Here is a 14,512-nt window from a genome sequence, read left to right on the forward strand (position 1 = left end):
CGTTGACTAATACAACAGTGTTTGATGCAAGACAAGTAAAAATATACGTTTATATGCTGTTGAATACCATGTAATTATTTTAAGATTTAGTCTATGGCTTGTTGTTACTCCAAAGGTTTTCAAGCATATGAGGGTATTATTTTGGAAATACTGACCGGATGTTGCAGCTTTATTATTGCTGGTCACTCAAACAACTCATCTCTTAGACACAAAATCAGTTCGTTTGTTCGTAAATTAAACGAAATTGTGTAATAAATGGGAAGATATAAATGTGCCTACAACTGCGAAAACTCCAGCGAGTCAGATGTGAAGTATTTTAAGTGAGTATTAACATGTGTTACTCGTAAACAATAAACGGCCGATTTCTGAATAGTCAAGCTAGCTAGCTAACATAAACATTAGCATGAATTTTAAAAAAGGATATAGGGTGAGCCTAACTTGCTTCAGGCAACTATTTTTTTTTTTAATAATCGTTTTAAGTAATTTTTCAAGAAAAAATGCCAAACATTGCCTGCTTCCAGCTTCTCAGTTTGCTGTTTATCTTCGCTTTATACCATTGCAAGAGTTGAGACTGGAGGCAGACATGCAGCTAAAATTCACTTCAGCTCAGCTGTTTCCATCAGATTTAGCGCTGTCGGAAAACAATGCAGGCATGATCGAAGGGGTGAAATAACTTTGAAATGAATGATCAGTGCAGTCAAACATATTATACCCTCTCATACAAGTGTATAAATATGATTTATTGGACGGAATGCGCTTTGATCCAGACATACCTTAACAAAACATGTTCATCACTTTGCAACAGTGTTTTACAAAATTATTTTGGATGTATTTTGTTTACATCCATCATGACAGAAATAAACTATATATATATATATATATATATATATATATATATATATATATATATATATATATATATATATATACACACACACACACACACACACACACACAATATTATACCGTACCTGCTTCCTTCCATTTTAGAAAAAGCCTTAAGTAATGTTTTACTATGAAGAACTTTTTGCCAATGAGAGCTAATAGGCAAACATTACTGACTTTTAAATGGAGTTCAGTGTTGTATTTCTGGATCAGGACTGTTTTAATGAGTTGTGTGCTACTACAGGTTTCCCTTGTACAATCCCAAAAAACTCAAGAAATGGCTTATCAACATGAAGTGGAAGGATTGGACTCCATCTCGCTTCTCTGCGCTGTGCATCAATCATTTCGAAGAACAGTGCATTGATAGAACAGGCAAATGTGTGAAACTTCGAGAAGATGCAGTTCCCACCATATTTTCATCCCCTGGCGATGTACAGAAAAGAATGGTTTGTATGTAGTTATTGCGTATCAGTGGATCATGTAAAAAAATAAAACATCAGCTGCCTCATTGAGTGAAAAAGTAGTTTCAGAACAAAACAGTAAAACCTTTCAATAGGCCAGCAGCTTCATGAAAAGAAATCCTCTTCATCTGTTTCTGATAATTCTCTATCTCTGTCCACCTGATGTAGCCTTCCAGCAACCCAAGAAATAAAAGATACAAGGTGAGAGCCTATTATATTGTCATTTAACTGTTAAAATTCTGTGATTCAGTAGTCATTGTTGTCATTTTAGCAAGTTTGTTAGTCCTCTCTGATGGAGCTCTCTTGGATTGGGATTAAAAATCAAGATTATTACATTCTGTCTTTACTTCACTTTAGCACACTAAAGTCATTATATTAAAAGCTTATAATCACAATCAGTACAAATTTCTGAACACAGTGTGTGTTGTTTCTCTGTATTGTGAACCCAGCCACCTGATGTTAAAGCCTCAAAGGTGATTCCAGCCCAGTCTCAAACAACCACTCCTGCCACAGCAAAGAGAAGAGTCCAGAACAAAGAACCCAGCCAGACAGAAGAAGAGCATGCTGGGTATGTTACTATAGACACAGAAGTCTTAACCCTCCACTGTTTTTATTGTATTTTTGCTTTCCTACCTGTCCACAGTTCTGTTTTTCTCACTCTGTTGGCATAAAGTTTCTATGTAATGTCGTACAGAGCTAGCTTCTCTTGAACATGCTGATCAGTTGTTCTTCGGTTTCTTCATTCCAGATGGCCATTTCTTCCCGAATTGTTGTTTTGCAATTACTCAGATTGGCAGAGGATCTGAAAACAAGATATGTCATAATTAGAAAGTTCTCTTAACAACCACTGTGAGAAGTAATATGTGGATGTAAATGCATAAATCTACTGTCAATTAAGTTTCAGTCTATGATTCTTTTGTCACTCTGCTCGTGGTTTAATGGTCTGGAATATTATTATTAAAAAGTATTTTCTTAAAGATACAGTTCTTAATGTTTAAAGACTGAATGTTTTAATTCTGACATATACACTTCTGCCTCAAAACTTTGTTTTTTTTAATTTGTGTAAGTTTCAGTTTCATGCCTGCAAGCTTACTTTTGCAAGCCCTGAGACATAAACATGTCATGCAGATGTGTTTGTGTGCACTCATTGAGTTTTGACAGGTTTACTGCATGGAGAGGCCTGTAAAGACAACAGAGGATTCACGAGAGAGAGAGGGCATTTATCCTCTGACTAACCAGTTTCTTTAGAGCTGCTAAAGTGAGACAGTTATCCAGCTACTAGGCTAGACAGAATTTACTGCACCTCTTACCAAAAAAGTTGGTCCTTTTCTAGCATTTGTGTGATTGCATCAGAAGCCAAGAGGAAATTTATAAATTAGGTTTGCAAGTAATGATTATCTTCATTATCAATTAATCTGCCCAGTGTTCTCCTGATTAATCATTTTGTCTATCAAATGTCAGAAAGTGTTTAAAAAAATTAGTCCAGGATGGCATCTTTAAATTTCTTGTTTTGTCCAAAATCCAGAATAAATCAGTTTAATAACATGAAAAACAAAAAAAAGCAGCATATGTTTTTAGGACGTGTAACTAGAGAATATTTGGTATTTCTGCTTGAAAAATCACTAAAACATTTGATCAATTATCAAAATGGTATAATTGAATAATTGATCAATTGTTTCAGTTATATCATTTTGTACCCATTTGGATTGTTGCCTCTTTAATGTGTTGACTTTTTCTGGTTTTCTGTTCAGAGACAAAGACCCAAAGAAGTCAGATGACAAATGGAGGATTATAGTAGATGAAGGGCTCATGAAGATAGATTCCTTTCCACATTTTTTCCATGGAGATTACTGTGTACCACGGGTAAGAGGTGTGTGTGTGTGATAGTAGCGTATTTAAGTGACTATTTGTAATAGAACTATATATGAATTATGTATTTAACAAAAAGTGTGAAATAACTGAAAACATGTATTATATTTTAGATTCCTCAAAGTAGCCACCCTTTGCTTTTTTGATAGCGCTGCAAACCCTTGGTGTTCTCTCAATGAGCTTCATGAGGTAGTCATCTGAAATGGTTTTCACTTCACAGGTGTGCTTTGTCAGGGTTAATTAGTGGATTTTTTCCCTTTTATTAATAAAAAAAGCAAAGGGTGGCTACTTTGAAGAATCTAAAATATAAGACATGTTTTCAGTTATTTCACACTTTTTTTGTTAAGTACATAATTCCATATGTGTTCATTCATAGTTTTGATGCCTTCAGTGAGAATCTACAATGTAAATAGTCATGAAAATAAATAAAAAAATGCATTGAATGAGAAGGTGTGTCCATACTTTTGGCCTGTACTGTGTATATATATATATATATATATATATATATATATATATATATATATATATATATATATATATATATATATATTATAGTAAGATAACTAATCAGTGTTTTGAGAACTTGATGGTCTCATCATGTTCCTTTAAATTGTGGCAGCACGTATGATATGATATTAGGCAAATCAAAAGCTTTTTGTTGTCAGAGTTTTACCTTCGTTATTGCAGTTTATTATCAAATACTGTTTTTTATAATTATATCCAGTTTGTTTGTGTATTTTTCACATGCACCAACAGGATATTCTGTGGGCTCCAGATGATAACTTGAGTGTAAGTAGTCCTCATGATTTAATATCACATTATTTTGTATTTCATACTCTGACTTCTATATTATGAATCATTTTAAATCAACTGTCCGTCTGTAACGTTCACAGACAGACTGTGAAGATCACGAAAAGGTGATAGAGGCAAGTTACAACATGATTACCGGAATGTATTGCAACATTAAATACAGACTAAAGTGATTGGGATTATGCTGCCATCACATTGTATTTATGCATGATGTGATGTTGTGATGGCAGGTGAAAGAGCCGTGGCAGTGGCTTGGCCTGGATGTCAGAGGACCGCTGCCTCAAACACTGAACGGACACAAATACATCTTGACTGTGACCGACTACTACTCCAAGTGGGTGGAAGCTGTGCCTATGCAGTCGTGTCTCCCTCCAGATGTGGCGAAGCACATCGTGGACATCATCGCCCACTTTGGATACCCATTAAGAATCCTCTCTAGACTGCCTCATGACATAGTCCACAAAGTGAGTGCAATGTTGCTTGAACTGCTCATATTGTTATAGAGAGATATTGTTAAGTTAATGAAATGTATTCACTTGTAATAGCTCTTACATTAACATTCAAAGTTGTAATCAGACATATCCCACTTTTAATACAGACATTCCTGAAAACCAAACAAACAAAGATGTAACCTATTGTAAGAGATATTAGTGATATATTGTCCATGCACAGTATGTATAACCCTCACAAGACTCTGCAACTCTGTTGTTCTGAACATCCACAAGTTGTTAACATGTGATCTTTACCATTTCTACCATCCCATTTAATGTGAATGCAGCATAGGATTTGTTGTTGTTAACAAAATTATTGTCATTTTATCTTGGTTAAAATAACCATGTGCTCGGATTTATTTGACTATCCAGCACAATAGTAGACATCCATGTTGCTCAGAATATTGGCAGAAAACCGTAGGAGTTTTCAGAAAGACTAAAGAAAGACCATTCCTCTGAGTAACATATGTGAGTGGGATTGTAGCGTGCCACACATTTTGTTTTATAATAAAATATTGGTGTAATATTGTGTCCTAATCAGCCAGCGTTTTTACGTAGATATAATGTGTGAATGTATCCATGCTAGATCAACAGAGAACTGAAAGATCAGCTGAAGGTCACCGTCACTCTTGTCGTCTATCATCAGCAGACGGGCACCTTGGATTTGATCACACAGCAGCTAATTGACAGGTCTGTACTTACCAGTGCAATGTTAACATTGCAGACAATATTTATTCACATATTACTATATCTGTATTGCATTGATGCATCTCCCAGCTCCAACCAATTGGTGTTGTTGGCCAGCTAGCCAGAGGAATATAGAGAGGAATATAGAAAAACACAGTAAATCAAGAAAGGAGCACAGAGAAAAGTTTCGACAAAACTGATATTGTAGCTCTTCTCAGCAGTGCGCAAATGTATCCTGTGAATTTTTTCTTTTAAACTGATAAATACATTAAGGATACACCTATAATTGAAAATGTTCTCATGTTCAATGTTCTCCCCAACAGGATGGTAAGTGATCTAATAGAGGAGCATGCAGCTGACTGGGATGTCTACTTGCCTGCCAAGGTTTTCAGTCTGTGTTTCAGAGAGCACTCAAAGACTAAGAAAAGGCCCTTTTCAGTGCTGTGCTGTAAGGGACTGGAGCCCATCCAATCCCCCAGAGAACTGAATGTAAGTGTGGGTTTTGAACATTTGAGTTTTGATCTCTGTGTGTGTGTTAGTCAAAAGTTTGGACACACTTTCTCATTCATTATGTACATACAGTATATATACTGTAAAATGACTCTTGTGTTCTTGCCTCTCTGTTCCACAGTATGCTTATTCCAAGATCCGAGAGTGTGCATTCGTGGTTAAATAGATATTTGAAGTGTATTTGGTGAGTTGAATATATTTTTGTGCCAATATATAATTTAATATAATAATTACGTTTTTCTGGGGTCATGGAATTTATGAAAAAAAAAAATATTTTCTCCATTTGAAAACAATGGTCACGTGACACTCTGTATTTTAATTTTTCAGGTCAATTGATGTGGAAGTGAACTGGGCTTGGTTTTATTAACAAACCAGTATTTTTCGGTTATGGGAAGTATGGAAGGATGTCATGGAAAAGTGCTGGAATTCGTCTCAATGACGTTTTCATCCTGTTCAAGTATATTTTGGCTTTGACCCATTGTTTGTCCATCAGCTAAGTGGAAGGCCATGTTTAGTCTTGTATCATATTTTTGGATGTAATATTTTATTTCAGATGTATAAAAAAGGAATTGCCTTATAAATGCTTTAAAAATGTAGCAGAATGACCAAGCGAGCAGTTTGGTATGAGAGGGGAAGCCAAGGGGTCAAGTCATGACCAACTAAATACAAGTCTTTTACAGTCCAAGTCATGGCCAAAAGTTTAGAAAGGTGATGTTAATTTAGGCTTGAGCCATATGAGTCTCATAGATAACACATTTTGTAAGTTGGCCTCCTGTTTACAATGCCATAAGTGGTATTTCTTGACTGTAAGTCAGCTGTAGTCCAAACATTTCAGTTGGCAAATTTAAGGCTGCTGTGCCTGATTGTTGTTTAATGTGTATATAAAATGTAAAACATTTAAATAAACTTGCTTTAAATAAGAACTGTTTTGATTATGTATACATTGTTATTATTATTATCATTATTCAAAATGAGACTACAAAATACTCCAATGATCAATGCATTTTCAAAATTAAATCCTTTATCAGCAGTACATATTGTCAACACCATGACTCAACTTAAAACCATTTTAACGTGTTAACTTTTAACAAATGCAGTATGTAGTATGTGTATGTCATCTGCAACATAAGAATCACATCCGTTATGTCTGAGTTTCATCTACATCACATGCAAGTTCAAGTTATGCAAAGATAAATTGGAACCTCTTGGTTTACAGATTAGTGTTTTGGTAAAAAAAAAAAAAATACACTAATTGGAAATCATTTGTAAAAAACAAAACAAAAACAGCTGCGTTTCATGAGCATGTCTCAAGGGACACAAGTTCTACAATGCACTTCCTAAATGGACAGTTTTGGTACATACAGTATTATATATACTGTGTGTGTGTGTATATATATATTCTAATTCTAATAACCATTTAGAAATATTATGACAAGTGTGTGTATATATATGTGTAACTTTTTAGGTGTTTTTTAAAATCTCTTTCTGTATCACATATTTTGTTGCGACTGCTGACCAGCCAACCAAGCCACAATGCTGTAAACATCATAACATGAAAAACAAACCCTGATCTTTCACAGCTTGTGGCACCTTGCTTGATTTTTTTTTCTCAGCTGCTGTCCCACTCACTGCGGTGACAGCTGCTATCAGGCTGAGAGGAGGAAAGGAAGTCCTCCCACATATAAGAACCAACCAGTAAAAAGAAAGACCTGTTTGTTTCACCAGGGAGGGGAGACATGATGAAGGTTTATGGTTGGTCTAGCCATGGTTGGTCTGATGATGAAGCTCTGTTTAGTGTATTAAAGGGGCTTTGATCCTACAGAGCTGTACTGCTGCTTAATTCAAAGTGAGTAATGAAGTTACTTGAAAAAACATAATACTTTAACAAATACATTATTTGTTGAATTGTGCTGGTATATTTAGCTGCAACCTAAAGCTGTGAGACTTCAACGCATTCACATGAACGGGTCCGTATGAAAATCGTATCATAATTAGAGAATTTCAGGTGTACTTTCAAACACATGAGAGACATTTTAAAAGTAGTTTTAACTATAAAGAAAAAAAACATTTCAGGTACCCTACCAGTCCATATAATTATAGGCCTATAGTGTGAACATCACATACAGTATATGCAAGACCATGGGAAGAAGGATAGAGAGAGTGTGTGTGTGTGTGTGTGTGTGTGTGTGTGTGTGTGTGTGTGTGTGTGTGTGTGTGTGTGTGTAAAAAAAAAAGTAAAAAAAAAAAAAAAATGAAATGGAGTGCCAAAAAAAAATGAAAGTAAATATATTGAAAAGACAATGGACTGTGTAACCCTTGCCACAGATGGCAATTTTCGGCCGGTGGCAATTTTGCCATTAGAATCGTGCGTGGAAAAAAAAAAAAGGGGTGGGGGTGTCGTTTTTTGGTTTTTTGGGGGGGTGGTGGTTTTTGTTGTTTTTGTGTGGTGGGCGTTTTATTTTCTGTGTGCAACCAACCGCAAGAAATGGTGAGTGAGGAAAACAGATACACCTCAAAACGTAAAGGCCTGTTAACTAGCCAAACGTTACTTGAATTAATCATTAAGTCATTATCTACGCGTTAAAATGTATGCTTTAACGTTAGCTAAGTAGCTGAACCGAGCTTGTCACAAACAAACGATCATCCAAAAGCTGATGCCTTTGTTTAGCTAACCCTTGCTAACATGGGTTAGCTTCCCCACGTTGGTTAACGTCAACACAGTAGCTAGCTAGCTCAGTAGCTCATGCTAGCTGGACATTGCTTTATAATGCTCGGATCGATAGCAGGATTAATAGACAAGGGTCTAGACGAAAGGGCGTATAAATTAACATTGTTTTGTATGAGTGACAGCTCAACCAGCAAACTTTGCCTAGCTATCCGTAAAGCGGCTAACTAGCTAAAGTTGTCAGCAGCTGCTGTGGCTCGGCTAACGTCTATGTGCTAACGTTATTATCTAAAAAAAACATCATAGATACAAACACTTGGTGCTAACAGTTATATGTATGAAGTGTGTTTAGTAGGTGATATCTTAAGAGGGGACAGTCTATTGAGGAAGCTACTCCAGCTAACGTTAGTAGCTGTTTTAATAACGACTACCTTAGCTAGTAGCCACAGCTAAGCTAGCTCGTCATGATGCTATCTAGCAGCTGCCGCACCGTGTGACTTTAAACGCCTTGGTGTGACGTTATGGAGTAGAGGTGTCTTTTGGTTTAAACCTAACCGGCTTATCAGCTAACTCGCCAAAATATACTGCCACTGCCAGCTTCACCACCAGTGCTGCTGCCACACAGCTTAACCCCCGCAGAGTTATAACCTGGCTAGTAACGTTGCAGGCAGTTGACGTACACAAACAAGTACTAACCTCACCTAACGTGCTGCTTTATCTTTTACCAGCAGTGGTTATCACGGCCCGTTTAATTAAATGCACCTTAATCTAACATAACCTAAACTAAGTGTTTCAGTTGACTTTATATATGTCATATTGTTAGTTTGTATTGTCATGAGATATTCAAACATATGAATAAGTTTGTGTCGGGATTTTGCTTGGACATCCTTTTGTGCGGTGGCTCAGTATACTGTAATGTTCAAAACCCATCCACAATAAGTTGCACATTACTACCCCCATGCATTTGTTTTAATTAGTGAACATTTGCAAATACAGTGGTGGAATGTAACTAGTACATATACTCAAGTACTGTACTTGAGTCCAAATTCGAGGTACTTCACTTGAGTATTTACATTTTTTTTTCTACTACATTTTTCTGAACGCTTTATTTACTTTTCAGATTACAAATTTCCATACACACCCTGTCCAGTGAAAATCACGTATGTCCAGATGTGTTGATTTTGAGTGTTTCTGATAAACTGACCGATGAAGTGTTAGTTTGTATTGAGAAATTTATTTCAGATAGATTAACTCTTCAAACACTCCCTTGGATTAGCTGGAAAATGCATTGTCACAAAACTGAAAACGGCTGTTTTTCTGAGCTCATGAAAAGTTGACTTTTTAGAGATACGTGATTCTTACAGGACATCGACGCTACAAACGTATGATCTTACAGTATATGTAAAGGAGTTAAAATTAGCTCAACCTTAAACATCTACAGCAGTAAAATGCAACATGTACATTAATGCAGCAGTAATAATATTCCAGATGCATCATATATAATAGTAAAACACTGATACATAAAGTAAATGTTGCTGATAATGCTTACATACTTTTGCTTAAGGGTAACTTCGTTTTTCAGCCGAAACTGGTCCAGTATTAAATGAGACTGCTGCCGTCGGCAGCGCATAACAAGCTACGATGTTACATTATTGGGCATTTGCGCACCTTCAATTTACGTCCACAAAAAAATTCTTGTTTGACCAATATGCTCAGATTATTATTCTAAGTGTCTAACAACATTATGGAAAGAATCCCTACAGAGGTCAACCTTTTTGTTAAAGGTCCAGTGTGTAATGTGTTTAGTTGTTCATTATCAAAATCTGTGTTGCCCATTCACAAACTAGTCCTTTTTCATGAGTATTTACCACCACCATCAATTCCAAGTATTCCTATTGGCTTGCAATTTTACATTTGCGTTCGCATGGACTGGGGTAGACGCTCCATATTCATGCGCCATCTTGAAATACGTTAGCCGGTAAGGGACATACAGAACATACTGCTCCGCCTTTCGCGTTTTCGCTGTCACATAATAAACTCACAGGTGCTACTAATGGGTATCGTAACTTCCTGGCCCCGGCAAGTTTGAAAAAGGAAACATGGAGGACCACACTTATTCAAAGTCCAAATTTCAGGAACAGGAGTCTTCTTCACCCAGAAAAAGGATATTGAAAAGAGCAAGAGACTGGCTTTTTGAAGCGTGAAGGCTACCGTAGCTGTAATACGTACTTTGAACTGCGTGTTGCGAGAGAGTTGATTGCGATTATATGTTCTCAACACTTGGTGGGAGAAATTCCTACACATTGGATCTTTAAAGAGTAAGATCCTTCTTGTTTAACATGAAACATCCCAGAAATTGCTATCGGCCAAACCCACCAGACTCCATTTAAATAAACAGTAATTATTTCAACATAAAATACTTGAAATTAACTCTTAATTCACCCATTTACATGTGAAAATATGCTGGCTCTATACATGCTAAAAGTATGGTTTATTTAAATAGAATCTGGTGGGTTTGGCGATAGCGACTTTTGAGCAGTTTCTGTTTAAACAAAAGGGATCTTACTCTTTAACAAAATGTCTGTCTATGTAGGGATCATTTCCATAATGTTGTCAGACACTTAGAATAATAATCTGAGCATGTCAGTGGCAAAAACCGCAGATTTAGTGGATACAGTTGACGATTTGCCCTATAGGATTACATTGCAGCCCAGTTTGTGGCTGCCAGTTACAGCTTTCTCACTCAATACTGGACCAGTTTCAAATATTTTTGTTTACATTAGTAACTTAGACATCAATCCATGGGGAAAATAGGTTCCAGGTTGAGAAAAAAAAAACACCTGAAATTACCATTTTAGGTAAGGTTTTAAGGACAGGACTTTTACATGTAGTGAAGTAGGTTCACATTTTGGTATTAGTACGTTTACTTAAATAAGGGATCTGAATACTTCTTCCCCCACTCTGCAAATGGTAAAGCTTATATCTGCTGATTGCAACACTTTATGGAGGTTTCACCATTGAGACGACCAGTAATGGCTAGATTGAGTGAGTGGGGCTTGTGGGTTTGAAATAGACAACAGGGTGCTATTATAGATGAGACCTACTGTATATCTAACTGAAGTCTTGGTTGTTTTTCTAGCTTTGGAGGAACCTGATTAAAACATGACTGAATTGTTTCAGGGTGAATTGTGCCTCCAGAGATTTACAGCTTCCTCCTGTTTGAGAAAACGGCATTTACAAGGTTAACAATGAAGTTTTTGTGAAGTGAATGTTCTTGGGAATCATCAGTGTCTCATTTCCACTCTTTCCTCTGTCACTTGATCTCACTTCAGGATGTGTTTCTAATGATCCGACGTCACAAGACAACCATCTTCACAGATGCCAAAGAGTCTACCACAGTCTATGAACTGAAGCGCATTGTTGAAGGCATTTTAAAGAGACCACCTGAAGATCAGAGACTTTACAAGGTAAAGTAATTGCCTGATTACGTAGTGTAATGACCACTTAGTGGACCACATACATATAGCTAACAGCTTCTTGGTTTGTTGTCATTGTTGCTCATACCCACCTGAGCAGTGTTTTGAGCAATATTATAATCTAAATTCATGGTTTAGCACTGCCTGATTAAGGTAAATGTCGGGGTAAGCGATATGAAAATATATATATACCATGAAATTATATGAATTTGTCTTTGTTTGGAGATGCAACGATTAGGTCAACAATTAATTGGAAGCTATTGATGATAAATTGTAAATTTTCAAGGCTTGTTTCAGCTTCTCGAATGTGAGGATTTACTGCTTGTCTTTGTTATATATGACAGTAAATTGAATCTAGGTTTCTGAATTTTGGACAGACCCAAACAAGCAAATTGAAGACCGTGTGTGTGTGTGTGTGTGTGTGTGTGTGTGTGTGTGTGTGTGTGTGTGTGTGTGTGTGTGTGTGTGTGTGTGTGTGTGTGTGTGTGTGTGTGTGTGTGTGTGTGTGTGTGTGTGTAACCTTCACCCACCTCTATCGGTGTTCAAATGCAAAGTTTGGACGACTTTTACTTGATTTACAATAGTTACAGGATTCTTCCAGCTTCTATCTTGAAATGTAAATTATACTAAATACAAACTTGTGGGCTTAAAGCAATGCAAGTAGTTTTCACAACAGAGCATTTTGTGAAATTGATGGGTCCTCCTTCACTGCATTTGCTACGTGGTCTCCTAAACCTCTTCAGACACCTGAAAATGCTGATGTAACATAACAAATAAAAATGTAGTGAATGAACAACTGACTATACACGACTTTTATCCTTATTTCTATATTTTTTTTTTTTCCTTTTCTTAACCAGGATGATGTGATGCTTAATGACGGTCAAACTCTCGGAAATTGTGGCTTTACAAATCAAACAGCCCGACCTCAGGCCCCAGCCACAGTGGGATTATCCTTCCGCCTGAGTGGTAAGTAGTTCATTCCTAAATCTACTCCGTATTAGACTATTTTCAGTTTGAGGTGTAGTCATAGCACCATCCATTTAGTCCAGTCTGAACTGAGCAAGTTGTTTTGAATGGTAGTAGCTCTGATTTTCTGCTCTGATTTACTTTATGTATCTTCTCTCCTTCTCTTTTCACTGTTTCACTTTCTGTCATTCTCTCAGATGATTCATTTGAGCAGCTGAGGGTCGAGCCTTTCTCCACTCCCCCAGAGCTCCCTGACGTCATGAAGCCCCAGGACTCGGGCAGCACAGCCAACGAGCAGGCTGTACAGTGAGGGAGGGGGCAGGGAAACGAGAGGGACGCACAGCGGGTCAGAGGGAGGATGCACGGGGGGAGGGAGGGGTTAAAATTTGGGAAGTGATGCCTCCGTGGTGGAGTTTTACCTTGCCGAGGACAGATCTTCAGCTGGGTACAAACAATTACAAACATGTACTCTCCTTGTTGTAAATGTGAGGGCGGGTGCTTCAGAGTGGTTCATTTGTCCTGAAATCAGTGAACGCATGCTAGATAAATTAAAAATTTCACACAAGACCCTTCAGAGATACCTGACGGACTTGTCACAACACTGTCAGTCAGCCATGGGATTGGTAACGGCTGAACATGAAAAATTGTACCTCGTATTTAATTAATTCTAGTCTTTATTTAGGGTAAGGTTATTGCTGCCTTACTTGTTTTTTATTTTGCTTGGCTTAAACGTGGGAGTCGATAAGGTGTGACATTTTTAGGCTTTTATGTTTGTGTGTTTCTTTATTAAACTATTACTAGGATTTAACATGTTTTTGGTCTTTGGCCTGGATATGTGTTGCGACAATAGCTAGGAGTTTGTGAATTTCTAAGTTACTATCTGTATTTCAAAAACTTTTGAACAATATGAATCTGAAATAAAATAGATTCACTTGTTGGCAGGAGATCTGGCATTAAGATGAACATTTCTTGGTACTTGACCTAGCAGTAGTTGTAGTTTTCCTACTGTAGCTGCTCACAGAAGTTACTGAGACTGAATGTGCTCAGTTGTGGGTATCTACAACACATGTAACGCTGGCGTGGACCTGGTGTTGAAAGTTAATGTCCGACAGGCAGAGCAGCAATCAAAAATGTATTAATAGTGATTATTGATTATTTTTTACATTACTAACAAAGGTGGGGACAAGCCAACTTTCCTCTCCAGTGTTTGATTGTAGCCAATGACATCTTGGAGATGTTGATGAGATCTTGACTTGAATCAGTGGGGCTAATAGTTTCTAGTAAACCTAAACTGTATGTCATGTATTAAGTTATGAACCGTGCCTGTGAGTAGTGGGCTGCACATTTTTTTTTAACTCTCCATTGTCCAAAATCACTGCCCATTTTGGTTGAGTTCATTCTGCAACTTGTGTTGTATTATATCCTGTTAATACATTGTTTTCCTGAAATTAAAAGGTGAATTAGAAATGAACTCCTCTGCACGTCAAACTAAAGTATAACACTAGGTCTCATGATCTAGAAATTCAAAAACTTAAACCCTCCATTAGTTACAACAGGAAAGTATATTCTGACCTGGGGGTGTTGAATGAAATAGTTGACATTAACATTTGCAAATTGAGGCTGTTAAACATGATCAAAGTTGCACTTCTAACTGATTTAACATTAAAACAACTGTTTTTCACCCCTGTGCAC

At 36.9% G+C, this 14,512-nt stretch overlaps 2 protein-coding genes across 3 annotated transcripts; both read left to right on the forward strand.

Annotated features, from left to right (window-relative positions):
- Positions 1–142: 142 nt before the first annotated feature.
- zgc:153292 (uncharacterized protein LOC100003014 homolog) lies at positions 143–6,636 on the forward strand. Its single transcript, XM_039825758.1, has 12 exons — positions 143–320; positions 1,130–1,331; positions 1,515–1,547; positions 1,796–1,914; positions 3,098–3,209; positions 3,972–4,004; positions 4,109–4,141; positions 4,256–4,489; positions 5,103–5,206; positions 5,527–5,692; positions 5,835–5,897; positions 6,041–6,636. Exons 1-11 carry the CDS (start codon positions 256–258, stop codon positions 5,877–5,879), a joined length of 1,146 nt encoding a protein of 381 aa, XP_039681692.1. The 5' UTR covers positions 143–255; the 3' UTR covers positions 5,880–5,897; positions 6,041–6,636.
- A 1,514-nt stretch (positions 6,637–8,150) lies between these two features.
- Positions 8,151–14,501, forward strand: elob (elongin B). Of its 2 annotated transcripts, none has more exons than XM_039825835.1 (4): positions 8,151–8,201; positions 11,711–11,845; positions 12,712–12,820; positions 13,018–14,501. In XM_039825835.1, exons 1-4 carry the CDS (start codon positions 8,199–8,201, stop codon positions 13,128–13,130), a joined length of 360 nt encoding a protein of 119 aa, XP_039681769.1. In that variant the 5' UTR covers positions 8,151–8,198; the 3' UTR covers positions 13,131–14,501. The 2 variants fall into 2 exon arrangements, with proteins under 2 accessions (XP_039681769.1, XP_039681770.1); XM_039825836.1 differs by lacking the exon at positions 8,151–8,201 and adding an exon at positions 11,512–11,619.
- Positions 14,502–14,512: the final 11 nt, after the last annotated feature.

The sequence above is a fragment of the Perca fluviatilis genome, chromosome 15, assembly GCF_010015445.1.
Source record: "Perca fluviatilis chromosome 15, GENO_Pfluv_1.0, whole genome shotgun sequence".
NCBI lineage: Eukaryota > Metazoa > Chordata > Actinopteri > Perciformes > Percidae > Perca > Perca fluviatilis.